At 39.7% G+C, this 25,275-nt stretch overlaps 1 protein-coding gene across 5 annotated transcripts in view; it reads left to right on the top strand.

Annotated features, from left to right (window-relative positions):
- LOC121439035 (glycerol kinase-like) overlaps nucleotides 1–25,275 on the top strand; it is a 90,370-nt gene that overhangs the window by 53,294 nt on the left and 11,801 nt on the right. For all 5 annotated transcript variants that reach the window (XM_041639532.1, XM_041639530.1, XM_041639528.1 and 2 more), the window contains 6 exons: nucleotides 709–744; nucleotides 1,519–1,586; nucleotides 7,629–7,671; nucleotides 8,269–8,349; nucleotides 22,613–22,691; nucleotides 24,410–24,506. In XM_041639532.1, the coding sequence (XP_041495466.1) occupies nucleotides 709–744; nucleotides 1,519–1,586; nucleotides 7,629–7,671; nucleotides 8,269–8,349; nucleotides 22,613–22,691; nucleotides 24,410–24,506 (404 nt within the window). The remainder of the gene's footprint in view (nucleotides 1–708; nucleotides 745–1,518; nucleotides 1,587–7,628; nucleotides 7,672–8,268; nucleotides 8,350–22,612; nucleotides 22,692–24,409; nucleotides 24,507–25,275) is intronic.

Genomic DNA, 25,275 nt, shown 5'->3' with positions numbered 1-25,275 from the left:
GTGGCCGTGGGAACCAGACCTGGGGCCCAGCCTAGGCTAGGTAATAGCTGTGGCACCGAGTATCTCCTCAGCCTTGTGATGTTTCTTCAAAAACTATTGTGTAAAGTTTTGGCAGCCGCTTAAATCTCACTTTGCTTCTTGCAGGCCATACCGATTGAAATAAGAAGCATCATTCATAAATTAACGGTTACTTTTCTAAATTGAACTTTTTTTGAATACATATCTTGGTTCTTCAAAGCAGTTTGAGTAGAAAGAAGAGCTGATACAACACAGGCTTTCGGAAACTATGTTCCATGCTACTTTGATAGCTATTTACAAATACGTTAGTTGTTTCATAATTGCAGCAATGATAGCAAAGCACTAATTTTGATCTGTGATCACATTGCCCAGGAGGCATTTTTAAGTTGTGTAGAGCGATTCAGCAGCCTGCTTGATGCCTAACACTGACTAACCAGGAGTAGAGCTTATGTCTTCTGACTGCTAGTCCAGTGTGTTCATGTTCCGTTTCCAAGGCCGCGACTCTTCTGGTCATATCTATGACTACTTCTAGACTCTGTCTTTGTCCTGCTCATGTAGTTAAACACTTGCTCTTGTCTTGTCCGTTCACATCCTTTGGCATGTTGCTCTTCTTGTTTGTTCCTATAGTGGTTATGTTAGTAGAGCCAAACTTTTGTGACTGATCCTAACCCTTTTTAAAATTTTTATCAGAAAGCTGGGGCCTTGGAAGGTGTGCCAATATCTGGGGTAAGTATCAGTCAGTACCAAATATAATCCTGTCATGCCCCCCATCCCACCTCCACGTCTATCCTATGTTGTGGCTTCCCCTCTCTGTCTTAATCCTTTCGCCTTTCCTTGAGCTGGGGAGGGCAAGAAAGAGGAGCTTTCCGGCCACTTCTTGTTCTTCTGCCACTCAGGGTAGGTCACTGAAAATCTTCTGAGGGAATTTGAAGTCTGGTGTGGAGATACAGTGCACACCCAACACTTTGGGGGGCTAAATTTAAGTGTAGCCTCAGGTACAGAGTGAGTTAACTTTCAGTCTAGCCTCAGGTACATGGTGAATTAACTTTAAGTCTAGCCTCAGGTACATGGTGAATTAACTTTAAGTGTAGCCTCAGGTACATGGTGAATTAACTTTAAGTCTAGCCTCAGGTACATGGTGAATTAACTTTAAGTCTAGCCTCAGGCACATAGTGAGTTAGAGGCCAGTGTGCATTACGTGAGATTATGTTTCAAGGAAGGAAAGGAAGGAAGGAAGGAAGGAAGGAAGGAAGGAAGGAAGAGATTGAGAGAGAGAGAGAGAGAGAGAGAGAGAGAGAGAGAGACGGAGGGGAAGGGAGGGAGGAAGGGGGGAGGAAAATAAATTTTAATTCTCCCTTATGCCTTTTATCTTGATTAATAAATGGGGGGGAATGCCAATGGGAGGAAATGTAAGGCATAGATATTTCACTTCTTGGTGGATTAAAATCCACAAAAATAAACCTATGGCTCAGTATTCTTCATTGTCCTTTATCATTTCAGTGTTTGGGGGACCAGTCTGCTGCTCTGGTGGGACAAATGTGCTTCCAGGATGGACAGGCCAAAAACACGTGAGTCTAGAAAAGCGGCTGAAAAAGCATCATCGTTTTCTTTCCTCCTCTCCCTTGGTGCTTTAAAGGAGGAAGTGAGGACATGTTTTTCAAATTCAGCCAAACTGCAATACTTCAGTGTCTTCGTATGGACATACACAGTATTTTTATAATTTGTTTTTCCCTTTCTCTCTCTACCTTGAGTCTTCTTAGCCCATGCTGGCCTAAAACTCCTGATCCTCCTGTCTTAAATTCTCAAGTGCTAGATTTACAGGCATCTATCATGACACCCAGTTTTATGCAGTTTGGGGATTAAACCCAGGACCTCCTCCTGCACATTAGGCTAGCATTCTGCCAAGTTAACTACACCCCCAGTTCTGATTTTGTCTTTCATTTTTCATTAGGTTTTAGTAGTTTTGAGATGGGCCTGACTCTCACCTCCTGAACCTCACGCTAGGTAGCTTAAAACTGCTCAGAAATTCATGGAAATCTCTCTGTCTCAGCTCCCCACATTTCAGGATTTTGTTTTGTTGTTTACCCCGAGGCCATATCTATTCCTTTTTTAAAGCTAGATTGGTAGCATTGTGAAGAAATGAGAAGAAGCCCTAATACAAATTATAATTTTTAGTGTATTATCCTGTTCAGTTTTCTCTACCTATAACCAATCTCAAAGACTATTTTTTAGGCTATTTAATGCCATTGTCTTGCTTTCTCCCTCATCTGAAGTGGAACAGATGATGAGGAACAGAAAGGATGAAAGAAATGAAGACTCAATAATATTTTCCTCATATAATTTTCTCTTAATTTGTTTTATTAAAAAAGTCCCTATCCCATGACATATATTAAATGGCAGAAACAATATGTCCCAAGAGCTGAAGTAATAGTGACAATTATAACACATTTTCAGACAATGGCTCTTGTGTTATATATAATGGTTTATATACCTGAGATGTTACTCATTAACATAAATCTTATTATATAGAATCCTTTTCTTCCTATTTTATGCTGGGTAACTAAGATTTAGAGAGGATAACTAATTTATGTAATGTCCTGAATCTGGTAATTCAGAGGCACAATAATTGTACCTTAATTCATTGTATTCCTTAGTTGTGGCTCTAAACTACTATGCTGTACTGTCTGTTCTGTGGAGAAAATATTTCCAGAAACATATAAGACTGGATCTCTAATCATTCTCATGAGAATTTCCTAAGTCTGTCATCAAGGGTTTTTGTTAATTGGTTTTGGATTTGTTGTTTCTTTTCTTTTCTTTTCTTTTTAAAGGTTTTTGCTTGTTCTTGTTTGGTTTTGGTCTTGTTGTTTTTTTGGAGACAGGGTCTTGCTGTGTAGCCTAATTCGTCTGGAACTTGCTTCGCATCTCAGTCTGCCATGAAATGTATCATCCTTCTGCCTCGGTCTCCCATGTGTTACAATTATAGACATGTATCATTACACCTTCTCATCAGATATTTTATTGGTTGGTTGGGTTGTTTTTCAAAGTCTCTTAGAGCTCAGTCTATCCTTGGACTTGCTATGATGCCCCTGTCCTTATCCTACTAGTTCTGGGGTAATAATGATGGGATTGCAGGCACGTACTACCATGATGTCTTCTTTATTTTTGACTGAGGTGATTAACTTCTTTCTCTGCAAATAATGAAATATCTAGCAGCCCTAAAATAAATGCTGTTCAGCAGGGTCAGCCTCCCTCGTGCAAATGAGTAAACTCTTTTGAATGAAAGTTTGTCAGGAAGAGGATAGATGAGAATTCCTTGTAGGCTGTGATGACCTCAGGTTATGAAGATCTCTTGAGTCAACTTAAGTGTGGAAATATTTTCTTTGAATCAGTGTTCCAGCAACCGAATCAGGAGTCATAGAAAACTAGGCTGATTTTTTTTTCCCTTTCCTCCTTTGCCAGGAACACTAATGTTAGTAAATCAGATGCTATCTCCATCTGTCCATGACCTAGCACAATAGATAGTACATAGTAGGGACACAGTAAAATAGCCTTTCTCTCTTTCCCATTGTCAGGCAAGTCCATAAATTAATTACACGTAAGTAATAATGTAGTGACTGCAGATTGGAGAAGGGAAACAGCAAGTCATACAGTCTTGATCTCACATTTCTTACCCTGAGGGGAAACAACACAGATATCCAGTTATTGGTATATAAAATATCCAGTTATTGGTATATAAACTAGAGCTTTCACGACATGTTATTGGCTTTCAAAGTGAGGCCAGAACCATCATAAATGATGATGCAAGTGGGCTCAGCATCTAGGTCAGCGGTAGAGAACTTGCCTAGTGTTCACTGACCCCTGGACTTGATCCCAGTACTAGCAAATCAAACCATTATGCTGCTAGGGAGATGCTTTCGCAAAAGAGCAACCCTGGAGAGCGCAGGAGACGCTTATTAAGGATACAAATAGGAAGGTTTAGTATAGGAATGTAGCGATGCTGAGGGTAGGAAAATGGTAGAAAAGAAGACAAGATGAGCACAGTGGCTGAGTTGTATTCAAGGTAATTGGGAGATGGTCTGGGCTAAATGGTGAGTTCCGTATCAGCCTGAGCTACTCAGCATAAAAAACAAAACATGGCTGTGGGGGAGGGTGCTATTTAGAAGAACAGTGTAGTGGCATGACCATGTATTGGAGAAGTTCCCATCATGGCAGACAGAAGGAAGAAGCAGAGGACGTTGAGGACTTAGTATAACATTCAAAAGCATACATCCAGTGACATATATCCTCTAGCTAGGCCTCGCCTCCCAAAGCATCCATAAACTTTGCAAAATCACATCACTAGCTGGGGACCAAATGTTCAAATCATGAGTCAGTGAGGGATATTTCATTCATACCATCAACAAACATGCCATAAAGCTAGTTAGGGCCAAGATTTTTCCTTTTTTTTTGTTTTGATTTTTGTGTTTTTTTTCTCCTCGATAGCAAATGGATAACTTCTGAACATTTATGAGCTGGTATTTAGGTGTGGCTGGAGTTCTCAGTTAATGTGATGACAGTCTTGGGTCAAAGCAAGGGACAGCTAGAGGCCATGAACCCATGGTATAAACCATTATATTTTACTACTACAGACTCAGAGGATGGGAACAGAAGGAAAGACTGCAGGGGTACACAGGACACTGCGGAGAGTCAAGGGAGAAGAGCCAGGAACAGAGGGTTAGGATTAGCCAAAGTAAGGAAGAGGTCCAGTAAAAGATGTTGTGTTTGGAACATGTTTGTAGCACTGATAAGTTATGTATTGCACACACAGGGAAATGGGAAGTGAGTTAACTATAATTTTTTTTAAGATTTATTCATTTATTATGTATACAGTATTCTGTCTACATGTTTGCCTGCAGGCCAGAAGGCAGCAGCAGATCTCATTACAGATGGTTGTGAGGCACCATGTGGTTGCTGGGAATTGAACTCAGGACCTCTGGAAGAAGCAGTTAAAATAGCTCTTAACTGCTCAGCTCTCTCTCCAGCCCCAGGATAAGTTGTTTTATGTAAATGATTTGCCTACATGTATGTCTGTGTGCCACATATGTGCTTAGCACACATAGAATCAAAAGAGCATCAGCTAACTTGGAATTGGCAATTGGTGTTACAGATTGTTGTGAACTACCATGTGGGTGCTGGGAATCGAACCAAGGTCCTCTGCAAAAGCAACAAGTGCTCTTCACTGCTGGGCAATCTCTCCAGACCCCCTGTTTGTTTTCTTTCTTTCTTTCTTTCTTTTTTTTTTTTTTTTTGATTTTTCGAGACAGGGTTTCTCTGTAGCTTTGGAGCCTGTCCTGGCATTAGCTCTTGTGGACCAGGCTGGCCTAGAACTCACAAATATCTACCTGCCTCTGCCTCCCAAGTGCTGGGACCATTTGCTTTTCAAAAGCATAAAATTATCTTGTTGTTATATGTCTTTAATCTCAGCACTCTAGAGGTTGAGGCAGGCAGATCTCTGTGAGTTCCAAGGCCAGCCTAGTCTACATAGAAAGTTCCAAGATAGCCAGGGCCACACAGTCGAATAGAAAAGCATAAAATCTTTTTAGTAAACTGCAACTCTTCTTTGAGACACCCTCCTCCATATTCCTGAGTATCCTTTTATCTTTCTTGAGTGCCTTTCTTTCTACTTTTAATAAAATCCCAACATGAAAACACACAATCAGTTTCCATCTTAGTGATGGGCAGCAAAGAAGTAGAGAAAGCCATGTGCTTCGTGTGGTAAATATATTGCTCACACTTAGTGTGTTTGACAAGTGTCTGTGCAAACTTAAATATTCAGTAGTCCTATACCTCTTTAACGTGTCACCTGTTCACTGAGCAAGCCAAAAACATCCACTTGGGTAGAAAGAGATAGACTATTTTGAAGTAACTATTACTCTTATGGTGTATGAAGAAAATATTTTTTCAGGAAAAATGCGCATGGTTTGTGCTTATTGCCCAAGAAAAATGAAGCCATCATAGTAATAGTAATAGATTCTGCCATCATCCTTCTGTCAGCTTGGAGGCTAGGCACCAACACAGTTATAACCATGGTAGCACATAACATAGGATCCTGTGGGGCAGGAACTGGCAGTTTTGGCAGAGTCAACAGTGGTTATAGCAGCCTTGTTATCTCTGCTCACTTTAACACTGTTTGTCAGTTAAGTGGTGGTGGTGCATACCTTTAATCCCAGCACTCAGGAGACAGAGGCAGACTGTTGTCTGAGTTCGAGGCCAGCCTGGTCTATAGAGCGAGTTCCAGACCAGGACAACCAGGGCTACACAGAGATACCCTGTCTCACAAAACAAAGCAAAAACAACAACAACAAACCAGAAAGCTATTTCTTTGTGACCCTTACTTATATCAGTTGGTATTAGCAACTGATCTTGCATACCCAACTCAAAGCTGTCTTATGCCCAAGTGTCTGATTTGTGGCAGAGTTCAAAGCTTATCCAAAACTTAGAGCGATAAACCGCCACAAAGTCAGTTCAGTCTTCCATATCAGCAATGCCGAGTTCTGGCTTTGATTATTCCGCCACTGTTAGGATATATCATCCTGCAGAGAGAATGAGAGCAGAAAGCCTTAAATGGCTTTTCCTTGTTGGTGACTTTTGTCCTAGTTTTCAGGCTATACCTTCTGCTATTCCATGCTTATCCTTTCACCCTGCCAGAACACAGTGGTTTTTCTGAGATCATAGCTAAGCTGGCTGACTCTTTAGTGAATGGCTGCTACGGATGCTGTTTCTCCCAGTGAGGACTGGCAGTAAGTTAATTGCGACTGAGTGTAGAATTTGTTGTATTTCAGTCATATTTTACAGACACACCCTTGGCCTATGACTGACTAAATGCTAAATCCTGTACCTGCATTTTCCCCCTTGATTAATCTCAATATATTTCCTTCTAGACTAATTTGTAAAAAGATACTCTTAAAAAGAATATTTAGTATGTGATGTGTGTAGCAGGACTAGTGACTGAAACCCAGAGACAGACACTGGGGTTCAGCTGAAGCTCAGAAAAGCAAAGCAGCCAAGCTATTAGAGAGCTCTTACCTCTACCAAGACTCAGATAAAGGGGTGATCCTACCCCCAGAGTGACTGCAGACTGCAATGCTCCCCACCAAACCTCAGACTGCCACTTTCTCCACTGACCTCAGACTACACTGAACTCCTGTCTCCTCCCACCTTATATTCCTCTCTCCACCTAGCCAGGTCACTCCTGTCCCTACTTCCCTAGTGCTGGCATTAAAGGCGAGGGATCCCAAGTGCTAGGATCACCTTTGTGTGAGCTCTGTTTATCTTCTATTCAATCTTGTGTAATCCAGGGTGGCCTTGAGTCCTGGAATTAAAGGAATGTGCCACCACTTCCTGGCCTCTAATGGCTTAGCACTGCACTCTGATCTTCAGGCAAGCTTTATTTATTAAAGCACAAATAAAATATTGCTATATTTGTTGGCTTTCAATCCTTTTTAAAAGGCTTCATAAAATGACTTTTATCGTACTAGGTTAAATGTCCACTTTGAAGAGCGGTAGTACTAATATTTTGCTGTTTGCTTTTGATAGAATTGTCATGCTGTTCATTTTTCCTCCGCCTATAGGTATGGAACAGGGTGCTTCTTACTGTGTAACACAGGACATAAGGTTGGTTTTTCTTCTAAGTTCATTTTGATAAAAAGTCTTTACATTTATATTCATAATGCTTGAATCTAATTCATTATTAGTGAGCTTTTTGGGTCTTCATCTTTTACTTGAACTTTATCATGGTTTAACTTGGTTCAATAGCAATGATGAAAATCATGAAATTGGGGGGATTCTAATAAGAGTCCTGTGCTTTTTTAATATTTTAGTATTCTTTTGATTGTGTTAATGGAAATTCTAGATTTAGTATCATGTCAGATTCTTAGTGAAAATCTAATTTAAAATAAGTAATAATTTTTAGCAGTCTGAGTGTATTCTTATTACTATTGACCAAGACTTAGTTTTAGTAATTATTATTTTATTGATGAATAAGCATTCTGTTATAACTTTAAATTTTTTTACACTTAAGCTGGGCATGGTGTTATATGCCTTTATAATCCCAGAACTTGGCAGGTAGATCTCTGAGTTCAAGACAAGCCGGGTCTAGTGAGTTCTAGGCTAGCCAGGACTACACAGTAAAACCGTGTCTCAAAGGAAAAAAGGTTTATACTATTCTTTACATTTTTTCCACACTAAAATCTTTGTTTCTCTTTCCTACAGTGTGTATTTTCTGAACATGGCCTTTTGACCACTGTGGCTTATAAACTCGGCAGAGACAAGCCTGTGTATTATGCATTGGAAGTAAGTTCTTTTCATTCAGTACAGGTGATATGGCATACATTCCTAGCTAAGGAAAATTGCCATGCATTCTGCGGCGAGAGATATTATGTTGAGGCCGGATCTTGTCATGTATCCCTGGCTTGCCAAGAATTCTATTGTCCTTTTAAATTGATCTTGAACTCATGAAAGTCCTTCTCCTTATGCAATTACATGAGCTACCACACCTGGAAAAATTGCCATGTTTTCTAACATCTTTTCTCATACATTTTAATATACAGGACTCAAAAGTTCCACTTTTTGGCCCCTGATTAGGTAGAAAGAACCTCGAACTAAGCTAGGGGTCAAGACTTCCCTGAGACAAGATTAAACCATCTCCTCAGTTGTTGGTAGAAATGATCTTGTCACCTTGGGGATATTATTTTTTTGTTGTACAATGTCAAATTTTCTATCCTTGAAGTTTAATGCAGGGATTTGATGGAGGAAGGTCATTGGCTAATAAAGGCACTGCCCTGGCCCATTTTATTGGTTAGAGGATACGTGGGAGGAGTAAACAGAACAGGACGCTGGGAGGAAGAGGAAGTGAGGTCAGAGACTCGAAAGCTCTGCTCTCAGCAGCAGACGCCAGAGAGGGACACCATGCTGCGCTCCTGGGCAGACACACGCCATGAAGCAAGCCGCCAGGTTAGACATGCTGAACCTTTCCCGGTAAGACCGGTGCTCACCGATTATTAGAGATGGGTTGATCAGGATAACAGAATTAGCCAGTAAGGGCTAGGGCTAAAGGGCCAAGCAGTGATTAAATGAGTACAGTGTCTGTGTAATTATTTTGGGCATAAGCTAGCCGGGCAGGCGGCTGGGGGTGCTGAGAACGCAGCACCGCGCCCCTAGTACTACATATGGCGCCCACGTGGACAACTGCTTTCACATAAAGCCTGAGACAGCTTGGGAAGTAATTCTAGAACAAAATGAAAGCATTGTGCCTGGTTTCTTGGTAGCAGCAATTTCTCGGTTCTACTCTGCTTGCTAGAGGCAAGCATGCGCCTTCATCTAAGAGAGGCTTCCTGACTCAGCTTTAGCTGCAAAGCCTGCAGCTCATTAAGAGGTCCTGCCACGAAACACTTAAACGGTGTTGACGAAAAGCTGAACGCATGTTTTTCGGTTTTCAGCCATAGCAGGAAAAAAGCTGCGCCGTTTAAAAATGCCGGCTTTCTGGGCTGTCCTGCCAGGACAAACTCTGACTCTTTTACGCAGGCGGTTTTCAAGCACAGGCTGTTAAAGCTCGCTTGCTGGCTACAGCCAGTACCTCCGCCATGAGGCTGGAAAGCTAAGGAATGGACTGGATCTAGCTGGCAAAGCCACGCCTTTAGTCCTACTGATATTGCTTGGTAAATTAAAGACTCATGTGGTCAGAAAAACAGAGAGAGATACAGTAAAGAGAGATTCAAAGACAAAGAAAAATTTTAAATGGTTTACAGTGTGTTAAAAATATACGCAAACTAAAAGTTGAAGTTCTTAAAGTAAAAAACAAAAAAAGGAAGAGAGTTGTTGTGTATGGTAGCACACGCCTTTAATCCCAGTGCCTAGAAGGCAGAGACAAACAGATCTCTGTGAGTTCAAGGTGTAGTAGTGTACACCTTTAATCCTGAATGCCTGGGAGGCAGAGACGGGCGGCGGATCTCTGAGAGTTCAAAGCCTGGTTTACAGAGTTACTTCAGGTCAAAGATACAGACAACCTGTCTCAAAAATCAAAAAGTTAAAAGTAAAAATAAACGAAATAGAGGTTAAAACAAAGCTGTACAAAGATGGAAAATACACAGAAAATCTTGATACTGTATGCTATTATGCTCTCTTTCAATTATTTAAATGCTGAGGAAGGAGCAACAGATGCTAAAAGATATTTGTTTATAAATGCTGCTGAACTAATCCAACATAGATATCTTGAATTTGGATCTAAGGATATGATACTTTGGAAAGGAGTTTCTTATTTTGTTTTCACAGAGGATGAGACGCTGTTCATTTCTTCTATTCCGATTTGGTATGATGGACCACGTCCTCCTGAATGGTTCCTGTGCACGCCTTCAGAAAATTGCTTCGCTCAACTGCCAACTGAGATGAAACTAGCACACAGGTTATACCATGAAAGACCTAATTAACGACGCCCCCATTCAGCAGGAAGCAGTTTGGAGAGAAATAACTGCGCCCATATTCCCAAAAAATGTTTATAAATGTTCTTTTACATTTAAAGGGGGATATGATATAGGTATGAATAATTTGCATTAGTATAGATTTTGCTTTATTGACAGAGATTTAAGGTCAATTTTGTTATATGTATATGTATTTCTGATATTGATTAAGGTGTTGTGATTGTGTAGTTCATTATTAAAATGTAATGTATAATTAGTAAATATAGGTTGTTGATGGATAATCATAAATAATAGTCAAGTTTGTAGTCATGTTAGTTAAGATTTTCTAGATGTGCATAGATATATCTTAGATAGGCATTCTTCATATCTTTCAAAGATTATAGAATATGGCATTTTAAATGTTTTAATAACTTAGGACTTTTCATGACAATGAGACACTCTGCTCCTGGCAGCAACAATGTACTTCAAGAGGAAGATGGGCATCGAAGAGGATCCTTATGGAGTTTGATAGCCATTTGGGCAAGAAACTGCTCTTGCCTGGACTATTGCATAAACTGGACACAGAGAACCCGCAGAGAGAGGACTACTGAACTTGCCTAAGGTGAGATGATCTTTCGGGGTTCCTGATTCATGAAAGAGTCTGCGAGACATTCTGTAGGACACAACAGATAGTGACTGAACTGATTTTGAATTTTCCTGCTTTATGGAAATGTCTGCTGGATACCAAGGGCCTGAAGGCTGAAGATGGATGCCCCAACGGTACAAAAGAACTTTGGGTGACTGTCCAGGCAGCGAGATGTCTTTGTCATTTCTAGAGTTTGAAGTTTCTTAGTTCTTATTTACTTAGGTAATATTATATCTTTCTGGAGTCTTTGATGGAGTTAAGAATAGTTAGTTATAGTTATAGTTTTCCTTAGTTATGATAAAGATTATTGTAACTTTTACTTGATAACTGTTTTGTTATATGTAATTTTGCTATGTTAAAGTTAAAGCCTTTTTTTTTTTTTTTTTGTTTCAACCGAAAAAGGGGAAATGATGGAGGAAGGTCATTGGCTAATAAAGGCACTGCCCTGGCCCATTTTATTGGTTAGAGGATACGTGGGAGGAGTAAACAGAACAGGACGCTGGGAGGAAGAGGAAGTGAGGTCAGAGACTCGAAAGCTCTGCTCTCAGCAGCAGACGCCAGAGAGGGACACCATGCTGCGCTCCTGGGCAGACACACGCCATGAAGCAAGCCGCCAGGTTAGACATGCTGAACCTTTCCCGGTAAGACCGGTGCTCACCGATTATTAGAGATGGGTTGATCAGGATAACAGAATTAGCCAGTAAGGGCTAGGGCTAAAGGGCCAAGCAGTGATTAAATGAGTACAGTGTCTGTGTAATTATTTTGGGCATAAGCTAGCCGGGCAGGCGGCTGGGGGTGCTGAGAACGCAGCACCGCGCCCCTAGTACTACAGGGATTGGCTGAGTCAAGCACTTATTTGAGCTTAAAACACTCTCTTTAGTCACTAAAGTGCCCAGTGTTCCATAGTGAATCCTTGGGCAGAGAAGGGCGGAGCGGCTATCTTTACTTGTCTCTTCATGGTATCATGTTACATATGGGTGTGAGGAAGAGAGAGAGGTGATTTGTCCCAGTTATCCCAGGAAACATCTGTTTCAGATGCATTTGCAAATTATAATAGACTATGGCGCTCTAAATTGTAGGACATGATACAAGAGACATTAAAGGGGTTGGTAGAACTAGTGATAAACGACTTTGCCTAACATTCTCAAGGCTCCAGCTGAATCTTAGATTCAGGCTTCAGAATCAGGAAAGGAAACAAAAAGACCAAAACATTGGTTAAAAGTCACAGAAGTAATATTTGGTCTGTAAAATCAGACACATGTCTTGTCATGTGTACCAGCAGGTGTGTACCGCCCAGCTCTGTTCCTAACTCTGTAGAACTAGCATTGGAGGGACTGCCTGATCACCTATGGGAACTCACTTCTTAGAATACCTGATGATAATATAGTCAATGGCTTAGACTTCTAGTCATAGTTAAATTTTTTTCTCAGCTGGTAGGTCGACAGCCCCCTTCTTTGTGCCACTAGTGGTTGAGCTCAGAGACTTTGAACCTGCAAAGTGTCCTCTGCCCAAACTATATCCACAGCAGTCTCGATCCCTCTTCTTTAGACAAAGGCATCTGCATATTAAAGCTAGCTTAACACTTCTCAGGATGAACCCCTTTCTCCTTTATTCCTCACCGTGGAGAATGCTCAGGGCAGCACTGTTCCAATAAAAGTAGATGGTTTTGGGGGTTACGATAATTGTAGTAGTATTAATATGGGGTTTTTTTTTTTTGCTCTTGTATGAGAGACATAATTTTAGGTAGTTTTAGATCTGGAAAAGGCTTCAAGGATGGGGGTCACCTAGTCTTCTCACCCAGTGTGAAATCTTTCTCTTGTCTCCTTTTCTTTTGAAAAGATAGAATTCTAAGCTGTTGACTTTTTTTTGAGACAGGGCCTGCATATCTCAAGCAGCCTTTAATTTCCTATGTAGCTAAGGATGAATGAACTAGAACTTCTGACCCTCCTGCCTTTACTTCCTGAATGATGGGGTTATAGGCATGTGCCTCCATACCCAGTTTCAAACATTTTCTTAGTAGCATTCCTAGCAATGGTGCTAAGTCATCTGTAGGTCTCCAATGCTAGGAGGCATCTCTCAGTTTGTCTGGGTCTTATTCACCCTGTTTAAACTGCCTCGCTGCCCTGGTATCGCTTACATACTTGGTAGTATTGAGCTCCCTGTGTTAGATGCATTCCACATCACCACTCACCATAGAGATCAAAAGGTTGTTCTTCGTGTGATATAGCATGAACTCAGCAGAGTGGCTCGTGTCCCTCGCCATAAGCATTCACCTGCTCTTCTGGCCAGAGAGTTTATTTAATTTAGTCTAATAACTTCTTTATACCACTGGTTCTCAGAACATATGCTAAAATATCCTCTCTCTCAAGCCAAGCCTGCTCCACTGTGCGTTTGTACAAGACTTTGCAGTTAATCTAATCTAGGGCTTTATTTCCCTCTTATTTTTAAGACAGTTAACTGTGCAGGTCTATTCTGCTATTGTCTAAGTTACTTTTCATTTGCCATATTATGCATATACACATGCCCATTAAAACTTTTTAAATATTAGTAGGTAGAATCCCCCCCTTTTACCTTTACATTTTTGTCCATTAATAGATATTTTAAAACATTTTAAGAAAACAAAACAAACTAAAAAAAGAGGAATGATGCTAGATTGATAAAACTTAGTAAATTTATACTAATTCTTTTGTCACTTTGTCAACACATATAATAATCATGCCTTTAATTTGACAAATTGTTGGGAGGCTTAGAAATCAAAACTATTGAATTGTTACTTTCTGTACTCTTTAGAAACTGAAACTAAAGCTGTCTGTCTTCACCCGTTTACTCCTCCCCTGTCCCTGTTTTTGCATTTGATCCTTGAGATAGGATGTCACTGTATGTATGGCCTGGAAAGTCCTACTGCCAAATGCAAGGCTTGCGGATAAGAGCTACCACATCCAGATGTTTGAGTCTTCCTTCATTCCCCTGCGGATTTGAGAGTAATACTGATTGGATTTTTTTTTTCAGTTAGTGATTTTTTTTTCTTTTACATTTAAAAATAATTAACTAAGGTTTTCTAAAAACCTACATATATATATATGATATTTTAAATATTTCTCAACCATAATGAGGATTTCAAATACCGTATCCCTAGAGACTTTGCTCATTATGTTGAATTCTGTTGTTGAAAGTTTTCATTTTCTTCAACATACAGTAATTAGTAGTTTTCTTTACAGTTGAGAGCAAATTATATTTATTGACCCATTATATTCATTTCCATATCCAGTATCATTGTGTTGAGGCTTACTCTTTTTCTGTAACCCAAGCTGGTCCCTAGTATACTTGCCTCAGCCTGTCAAATGTTGGCATTATGTATATATGCCACCACACCCAGCCCCAGCAGCCTTTCTTTGGTTCCATCCCTTTTATGTCCCCATTCAAATTTTGATTTTGTTCTTGATCCTTTCGTAATCAGAGTGTAGGATAGTAAGCCCATTCTTTTTTAGGCTTTTATTTATTTTGTCCTCATTTGGGATAAGTATAAATTTCTAGTTTTTTCATATCCCTTATGGTGCTTTTGATTGTTTGAGACATGGTCTTCCTATACAGCGCAGACGGGTCACTTCCAAATCCTCCTCCTTCTGCCTCCTGAGTGCTGGACTTACAGTCTGAACCACCACAGCTGGCCACTGCTACTAAGGAGAGCTCTGCTGCCTTGTCCGCTTAAATGTAGTTCCTGCAGATTGTTTCTTTCTTTTTTTTTAATTTTAATTTATTTATTTATTAAAGATTTCTGTCTCTTCCCCACCACCGCCTCCCATTTCCCTCCCCCTCCCCCAATCAAGTCCCCCCCTCTCAGCCCGAAAAGCAATCAGGGATCCCTGTCCTGTGGGAAGTCCAAGGAACCCCCAGCTCCATCCAGGTCTAGTAAGTTGAGCATCCAAACTGCCTAGACTCCCACAAAGCCAGTACGTGCAGTAGGATCAGAAACCCATTGCCATTGTTCTTGAGTTCTCAGTAGTCCTCATTGTCCGCTATGTTCAGCTAGTCCGGATTTATCCCATGCTTTTTCAGACCCAGGCCAGCTGGCCTTGGTGAGTTCCCAATAGAACATCCCCATTGTCTCAGTGTGTGGGTGCACCCCTCGTGGTCCTGAGTTCCTTGCTAGTGCTCTGTCTCCTTCTGCTCCTGATTTGGACCTTGAGATTTCAGTCCTGTGCTCCAATGTGGGTCTCGGTCTCTGTCTCCTTTCATCGCTTGCTGAAGGTTAATATTCAGGAGGATGCCTATATGTTTTTCTTTGGGATCTCCTTATTTAGCTTCTCTAGGATCACTAATTATAGGCTCAATGTCCTTGGTTTATGGCTAGAAACCTGAGCTTTTAGCATCGTCTTTCTCTTCAGTGCTCTGGAGTTTTGCTGTATGTTCCTGGGTTTGGATTTATTTTTATTTATCCTGTTAGGTACTTGGGTTCCAATTTATCATCAGATCTGGAAAATTCTCAGCAATTATCCCTTCAGATATTACTCCATTACTTCCATTTTCTGGAGTTGCTAGTGAATGAATCTTTTAACCTTTCAGCCCATCCTACATGTCTCTTAACTACCCTGGTTTATATGTATTTAATCTTTTTGTTTCTCTGTGCTGCATCCCTAGTGAGTAACTCAGTATCTACCCTCTATTTCAAAATTCTGTCTTTGAAATAAACCTTAATACATAAAATCCATGTGGTTTTGCATTGTGAAATGTTAAGACACCTGAAGAAGTATGAATTAAGGCTAGAGAGATGGCTCATCAGTTAAGATGAGCTTTTTCAGAGGACCCCATTATTCCAGCACTCCAGTCACAGGAAATATGATGCCCTCTTCTGGCCTCCAAGGGCACTGCATGCAGGTCAAACACCCATACAAGAAAAATAAAAACAGTTCTCAAAAAATCGATTAGGAGAGGAGAAGAATATGATAAAATATATTTAAGCTTAAAATTGCTTTAAAATATAATAAAAATGAATTAAATCGCACTTTACATCTTCTCAAATTATTACAAAGAGAATATGGTGTAATCTCTTCTCAAGTCTAATAGCAGAACACCAGCAACCTCCAAGAGCCCCTTCCTGCCACGCATAGTCACTCTGGTCTCCCTGTCCCCTGAGATAAAGTGCCCTAAGTTTTAGTATCATCATTTCCTATGCTTATTTAGAGTTCTAAGACAAATCTGCCACCTCCAGCACTGGAGTTTAGTTTTACTTGATGATAATGTCTGAGACGTTAGAGGAGGTGGGGAAAGACAAAGAAGCATGAACAGGTGCATTTTGAGTCTGAGCCCTGAATTCCTTGATCTGGCTTCTCTCGCTCAGCGTTATTCTTAGGGAATTTGCCCATGTCAATAGAGACAGCTGATTTTTTCACTCTTTCTTATTGCTGCAGTTTTCATATAGATGTTGACACCTAGAGTAGACTTTCTAGGCCATGGATTGTATATATTATCTCTTTGCTTACACGCTGCCAGCAGTTTGTCACTGTAAGTTTGTGAGTTCTTCCCCAGCAGCAGCTGACTCACTAATAGACTCATTTTAGTGTGGCTTGGAGCGTATCCCTTTCATTTCATAGTTTTAGTTAAAGGATTTTTTGGCTTGTTTTTCAAATCTAGCTGATTTTCTTTCTTTTCTCACTTGTTTCACAATTTCTTGTTTTTTTTTGAGCAAGGGCCTTACTCTGTAGTCCCAGCTGGACTCAAACTTTCCAGCTTCCTACTTGAGCCTCCCAAATCCGTGGATTATAAATGTGTGCCACCATGTGTGGGTTTGCCGTTGTGATTTTCAATGGAAGTCATGCCCCAATTTGCTTTTTCAAATATTTTTTAGCACTTATTTGTCAGACTGGAAGGAATTCTATTCCAGATATTAAGTTTTGTGGGTAAACTTTTATTATGGATTTCTTTTTTTTTTTTTGGTTTTTTTTTTTTTTTGAGACAGGGTTTCTCTGTGGTTTTGGAGCCTGTCCTGGAACTAGCTCTTGTAGACCAGGATGGTCTCGAACTCACAGAGATCCGCCTGCCTCTGCCTCCCAATTATGGATTTCTTTATGAACAAAATTTCTTATTGCCAGTATCATCTTCCATTGGGCCATAGCCTTAGCCAATAAGCTGACAAGTGCTTATTTCCACACCCCTACACAAGTAGAGCTCTGCCTAAACCTCCGGCTTCAAGCATTGAGCCTGATTGAATTCCTTGTCCTACACAAACCATTTCGGACAAGTTTCCTCAAGGGGAAGCAGTTTCTGGCTGCCACTCCTATTTCTTGACACACAGAGGGAAAGAAATGAGACACCATCATGCTAACAACTGCAGTCTTACTCTGCGGCACACTTCCAGCTGCATCCGCATGAGTGTTTCTTTGTATTTAAGTCAAGGTCTCCTGGTTTATCTGTCTTTATTTTTGCCTGTTATCCTCTGTGCTTAAAACAAAGAACATTTTAAAACTATGACTGACTATGCTTATGTAAGCATCTCCATCATCTTCACTGCCAAGAGCAAGTATTTTCTGTTTCTCCCAGATTGCTGGCAGGTGATTGTAGGCTTACTATTTCTAACTCTCTGACTTCTCACTTCATCTCATGTGAAAAGGAACTAGAGAACATGATCTGCATGCTATCCTGAAACTAGAGTCCGGTATCAAGCTATTTCGATTTGTCCCGCCCTTTCTGTTTAGAAAACATTTCTCCATGGTGGAAGAAAGTAGAACAAAGTAGGGCAGTTATGTGGCCCTGTCTTCCCTCTGTCATCTGTCAGAAGGACACTATCTTCCTGTCTTCCTGAAGCCAGCCTTGCCTTTTCCTCGTTCCGCTTCTTTTTCTAAGTATTGTTTCTGAAAACAAACCTCTTTTTGGGGGCCTGTAATATGGCCATGACCTTGTCCCGAATTACAGCCTGAGACTTCCATGTTCTGAATTTACTTATTAAGACATAGGCTTTTTGAAAACTGTGTGTGTGTGTGTGTGTGTGTGTGTGTGTGTGTGTGTGAGAGAGAGAGAGAGAGAGAGAGAGAGAGAGAGAGAGAGAGAGAGAGAAAGAGAGAGAGAACGCACATGGCTGTGGTGGACATGATATAGCATGGGTATAAGGTCAGAGGACAGCTTGTCTGAATACTTGCCCAACCCCATCATAGACTTTCAGAGGCCAGACTGTTTTCTCCATCCCTCTATCCTATAAAAGAACGTAAACAAAACTAAATTCTATGTTAAGCCCGTATTTTTCTCCTTTTACACATAAGTGTTAGAGGCTTCTTTATATTCGTTTACTAGCTTCTTTGTCTACCTCTACATTGTGATTATCACGTTAATATTTATTGTCTCGAGATTTTTATCTTTCTTGTGCAAGATTGTCCATTTTAGGTGGACGCCTCTGTAGTACCCAATTATTTGATATATCGCCATATTACCACAAGGTTGGGTGACTTAAAATAGCACAGAATTATTTCCACTCAGTTCTGGGTAGTCTATCCAGTATGTCAAAAGGCTGTAGTTAGGTGTGGACTGAGGCTTTGGCTTATCTGGCATTTCATCTGCTGTCAGCCTGATAAAGGCTTTTTGGCAGAGTCTAGTTCCTGCTTCTACAAAGGGCTTCAGCTTCTTTCTAGCTCTCAGCTAGAGACCACTCTCAGCTTCTAGAGGTCACTTGTAGCTTCCGTGCCTTCTCAACTTGGCCCTCAGCTTCCTCAAAGAATAAAGGGAAAGGGGGAGTCCCAGAGAGAGGAGAGCAGTGGTCTTCCGTCACATAACCACATGCATCTTTGCATAATCCTTCACCTTTGACTAGAAGCAAGTTAGGGGTTCCATTGTACCCAGGAATCACAAAAGAACATAAACATTAGGAATTACCAAAACTACATCAATTAAGAATATGAACATATGCCATTAATAAAGATTTTTTGGACTTTTGTAATGTACATTCTTGGAGGGAGGAGGGTAGCTCAATTGTAAAGGTGCTTTCTTTAGAAGCATGAGGACTGGAGTTTGATCCTCAGAACCCATGTGAAAAACAATTGGGCATTGTGGTTTGTTCTTGGCAGAGACAAGTGGTTTTGTAGGGCTTGCTAGCCAGCAATGCCAGCCTAATGTAAATAATATATTCACCTTGTCCTGTTATCTCTCACTTTTTTAATACCTCCTCAATTTTCTATTGAGTCTTCCGTCAAATGCAGCTGGTGATGTTTATATGCTTACATGCACCTCTCCCAGTGCATTGAAACAGCCCTAGGGCCTGTTTGTAGGTGGGGCATTGCAAAGTCTCATCTTTGTATTTAGGATGCAATTTGTGGTAGCTTGAGAAAACACTGTTGGTTTCTTCTGTACTCTCTTTTCCTGTGCAACTTCAAAACATTATACTCTATTTTGCCTCCTGCCTCTGAATTCAGAAGCCCGCGTGTCTTTTTTAGTTTCATTTTAATGAATTCATTAAACACATGTTCATGTGCCTTTGTCTGTGTAAGTGTCAGCAGGTGCTCAAAGAGGCCAGAAGAGGGTGCAGATGACTTGGGGCCCGAGTTGCGGGTGGTTGTGAGCCAGCTGATGTGAGTGCTGGAAACAACATGGGTCTGGAAGAGCAGCGAATACTCTTAGCCACTAACCATCTCTCCAATACCCTTACATGCTTTGCATTTCAATTTTAAGAGTTTTATCTCATTTTTATTCATTTCTTTCAAGTCTAAGCCATACTGTACATTATATCAAGATACAAACATTCTATTCTTGTTTCAGATACATATTTTAGCTACTTTTATTGTCACTTATTCACTGTACTTCTTCAATGAAACATTCCTTGACTCCTGAAAAGCAAAGCTTTATCGAGTGGCTGTGAGCACACATGCCACAGTGCAGGCGTGGGACTCATAGGACAACCTTCTCTCTAGTATGTAGATTCTGGGAGTTGGCGCAGGCTTGGTAGTCGGTGCCTTCATCTACTGAGTCACCTTGTGGGCCCTGTGGCTTTGGACTTTTGAAAGCGTTTGTTTTAACTGAGGTAAGGCTCTGTAGTTGTCACCTTGCTGTTTCTTGTCACTTTTGTTTCTCAACAGGATCTTAGGTACCCCAGGTTAGCCTCTGTGTGCCACCGTACCCGGCTGCGTTCTTTTTTTTCCTTTTTATTACGTTTGTTTATTAATGTAGCTGCATGGCATGGCATGTGCTCAGTTCTCACCGCTGCCATGTGAGTCACAGGGATGGAACTCTGCGTAACAGGCTTGGTGGCAAGATCCTTTACCTTATGAGCCATCTTGTGACTCCAGAAAGTGGTTCCTCCACACCCATACTGTAGCAGGGGTGTGTGAACACACACATGTTAATAGTAATAATAATAATTTTATAAATTGTAGTTTAGATTTTAAACTCAGTACAAAAAAGAACTCAGTGATTTGAATATTGATGACAAGTTTAAATTTTACATTAATGTGTTGAGTTAAATATACTTTAATTTTGATTTTATTTTTATTTACTTTACCATTTAATAATTTTGCATATAAAGCTATTGTATTAGGAAAAACTGTGTTATTGTTTGTGGTGATATATAGTGACTTCTCATAGAACCTGGTGGAGTAAATCACTATATTCTCTGATTCATTTGCATTTTGGCAACTGACATCAAGAAGGAACATTTGGTTGGTTGGTTTTATTTGGTTTATTTATTTAGCATATATTTGCATATATTAAATATAATTTTATATTTATATTTTTATATATTTCTATATTTAACATAATATTATTTAACACACACACACACACAAACACACACACACACACACACACACACACACACACATACATATATATGGGTATTTTGCCTGCATACTTTTTTACAGTATCCAAGGAGGCCAGAAGAGGGCCTTGGGTCACCTGAGACTTAGGTTCAGATGGTTGCAAGCTGTCATCTGTTTTTTGGGAAGCAAACCTGGGTTCTCTGAAATAACAGCTGGTACTCAACCTCTGGACCATTTCTACAGTATTTTCCCTTAATTTAAGGGAGGACCTCATATTCAAGCTGACCTCTAAGTAACTAACTGGTCCAGGGTGGCCTTGAACTACTGATTATCCTCACTCCATTCCCCAAGTGCTGGAATTATAGATTGCAACATGATGGTCAGTAGGACGACGTGAAATTCATGTAGTTGTTCTGGTAACAGGTTCTTACCTTAATGTCATCTGATATTCGGTGTGGAATGACTCCGTCATTTTATGGTTGGGACTTCAGAGCAATAAATTTGAATCTTTAAATATTGTTTTGATGTATTTTCTGCCTTCAGGATATGTTTGTTCTTCTGTTTTTGTAGGATTTGGGGTTGAACCTAGAACCTTTAACATGCTAGACAAGCTCTCTGCCACAGGGCTAAACCCTTGGTCTAATACATTTTTATAATTGCTTTATTGAGATATAGTCCAAGAACCAAAACATCTCTCTTTTTTGGTAATATTCTCTACCTTTCTCTTTCTTTATTTTGTGGTTCTGGAATGGAAACTAGGGCCTTGTGTATGCTAGGCAAATTACTCTACCAACAAGCTACAATTCTAGCCCCAAATTTACCTTTGTCATGTATATGAATCTGTTGTTTCTCATAAAGTCATACATTTCTGCAAACAACAGCCCAACTCCAAAATGCTTCATAATCCTAAAGAAAAGCCCCATTACAGCTCTATCCCATACCCTCCAACCCTGCCCCATTCAGACCTAAGCAGCTATTAATCTACTTCTTTTCTCAATGAGTTTACTGATCTTGGCCATTTCATATACATGTAATCATAGTATATGCTACTGACGAAGATTAATGAAGCTAGTATTTATGTTTAGTAAGGACCTTGACATGTATTCTCATAGTAAGAGGCATGGTAGGTTGTTTAGATAAGTATTGTAATAGTTACCATCATTCTGTAGGTTAAAAAAATGGAGCTCAGTAAGCCTAGATAATTTATTTGAGATCACATAGCAATTAAGTACTAAAATCTCAACTCACATGTGACTAAAATTACATTTTTACCCTTATTTTTTCCTCGCAATCCCCTGGAAATTGACTGGGTATAGGAGCGATACTAGAGATCTAACCCACTGCCTTATCCATGTGACACGTGATTGATTTCAAAGAATAATCACTTATGTCTTCGCTAGATTTTTTTCCTGTGCTATTAGATACATAAAATATACTTACATTTTTAGTGTGTCTCATTGCAGTAGTTTTGTGGATGATGTAAGGTTTTTTAATAGGTGACACTATGCATAAGTAGCTTATCATGTTATACAAAGATCAAACTGCTCAAAATATGAATGGCCACCTATTAGGATAGGTTCAAGGGTGCACTGGAAGAGTCCACTACTTCATGGTCTAGGTAAAATGGTTTGTATGAGAAATCATAGTTTTTTATATTTGTAGGGACCCCAAAATAGAATTGTTTGAAGGTTCTCCACTTAATACTATCATACATACTAGAAAGGACAGAATGATCTTTCTAGTGGCAACATACATTCTATCTTGGATTCCTTTTCTCTTAGGGTTCTGTAGCTATAGCTGGTGCTGTAATCCGCTGGCTAAGAGACAACCTTGGAATTATTAAGTCCTCAGAGGAAATTGGTGAGTATGTTTTGTAAGAAGTTAAAATGTAAAATAGGATCTCTATGAGTTCTGGGCCACCCTGGGCTACATAGCAAGTTACAGGACAGCCACAGCCACATAGCAAGACTAAGTTTCAAAGGAAAACATCCAAAGAATGAATGAAAAATGTTAATATTTTATCCCTGCAATCTGTAAATACTTACTTTGCCACTATCCTGATCTATGAATTATGTAAGACCCCTTATGTAAATTTGATCTATCCAGAAAAGACTATTTTATGAAGATTGATTACACAATGAATTGGCGTAATTTGTGGTGGGTATTAATAAAGTGGTGAGATGGGACATAAAAATGACTCATGCATGAAATTGAACACCAAAGACTGCTGCCTGGCTCGCAGGTAGAGCAGTGTAATTACCTTTATCTGATGAGAAGGAGCACTAACTTCTGGGTTAGGTGAACGGTGAAACACTGATACTTATAAATTAAGTATTAGTATGGCTGTATTCAGTCTATGGATAATTAGTTTGAACATAGCTAGTCATCTACCTGTTTAACTTTGCCTCCTGAAGGTAAGACAACCAGAAATTCATTTCTGGTTAGGCGTCAGAGGCAAAACCGCCTCATCTCCTAGTCAAAGAACTTCAAAATCATAGAAATGGGACTGGGGACAGTAGGTAAAGTGTTTGCAGTGCAAGAACAGGGGTCTAAGTTTGGTCCCCAGAATCTATATTGGAAAAAAAAAACTAGCTTGCTGGCTTCTATATCTAATCCCAAGGCCGGTAGCTGCAGACGTGTGGATTCTTAGGGCTGGCTGCCTCAACATTCTAGCATTTGTGGCATGTTCTAGGCCAGTGAGAAGTGTTGTCTTAATGAACAAGATGGACATCTCCCAAGTTCCAAGCATTGAGGTTGACCTCTGGCATCTACATGCATGCACACCCTCACTGTGTACACACATACAACAAACATACACATGGATATGAACAAAAATACCTAAAGGAAATTAATCCAGTTTCTTGAGCTCATTTTTTGGTGGGGGCAGCCAATGAAGGAAAAATGTTCTTATTGTTCTTATTTAGCATTCTTTTGTAATTAGTGACACTTTGTTGTAATTTTTTGTAATTAGTGACACTTCGTTGTAATTTTTTGTAATTAGTGACACTTCGTTGTAATTTTTTGTAATTAGTGACACTTCGTTGTAATTTTTGTAATTACTGACACTTTGTTGTAATTTTTTTGTAATTAGTGACACTTTGTTGTTGTTGTTTCCCAGCCGCCCAGACTCCCGAAATAATCACACAAAAACTATATTAATTAAATCACTGCTTGGCCAGTTAGCTCTAGATTCTTTTTGACTAACTCTTAAATCTTAATTTAACCCATTTCTAGTAATCATATATTGCCGCGAGGCTATGGTTTACTGGGTAAAGTTCAAGCATCTATCTCGGGTGGGGATGGATGGCTTCCCCTTCTCCTAACATCACCTTCCTTCTCCCAGCATTCAGTTTAGTTTTCCCAACCTAGCTCTCTCTGTTCTGTAATATCAGGCCAAGCCAGTTTATTAACCAATGGTATTCACAGCATACAGAGGGGAATCCCCCATCAACATATTACTACTAATGAACTAGAAATGAAAGATGCTGATGTAAATTTGAAAGTATATATGTTTATTTAACAAAGCAAGATACTGATTTGATTTTCTTTTTGCCTTTCTTTCTCCTTTTTAATACTAGAAAAATTTGCTAAAGAAGTAGGTACTTCTTATGGGTGCTACTTTGTTCCAGCATTTTCAGGGTTATATGCACCTTATTGGGAGCCCAGTGCAAGAGGGTAAGTATGTCTATAGTTACAAGTAATTTGCTACATATTTTAAAATGGCTAGAAAAGAGGCTATTGAATGTTCCTATTACAAAGATAAGATAAATGCATGGAGTGCTAGGCTTGCCTCATTGCACATTATATATACATGTCTCCAAACCTCTAACAACACTTCATTAATATGCACAGTTATTATGTATTAATTGAAAAGTAAGTGATAATAAAAGACATGAAAGTAGAAAAAGGGGATTATTAAGAGTAAGAATAATGGATTGAATATGTTCAAAAAAGCACTATGTAGATATATGAAAATATAATTAATCTCATTAGGTTTAACTAATATATGCTAATAAAAATTAATGGCAATACTGAAAGAATAGGGCTAACAATATGTATTGAAAGGTCTTGGTTGTTTACTAAATTAGTAACTAATATTTTTCTACTTTTACCTGTACATTGTAGACGAGCGCACTATCGTCTAAATGAATGTGATTTGATTTTATGTTAATATCATCTGTTCTGTTAGATCACAGCTATTGCCACCTGTGGATATAGGGTTACGGACTGTAAGGACATTCTGAACTACTCAGTGAATATATTCAATTTTCTTTCCTGCCTACGTTTCTGTGTATTGAGTTCACTCTTTACATTGTTGGGACATAAGATCAATCAAGTGACAGAGCATTCCTTTAAGTCATTGTCTCTATACCCATAGATTAGTGCATCTCTCAGTCCTCATCGGGGAAGAGGTGGTTAATACAGAAAAGAAGCGTCAATAAAG

This window comes from Microtus oregoni, unplaced genomic scaffold (genome assembly GCF_018167655.1).
Source record: "Microtus oregoni isolate MIOR12 unplaced genomic scaffold, Mior012 000059F_ref0000304, whole genome shotgun sequence".
Lineage (NCBI taxonomy): Eukaryota > Metazoa > Chordata > Mammalia > Rodentia > Cricetidae > Microtus > Microtus oregoni.
This window is presented reverse-complemented; position numbering and strand designations above follow the sequence as displayed.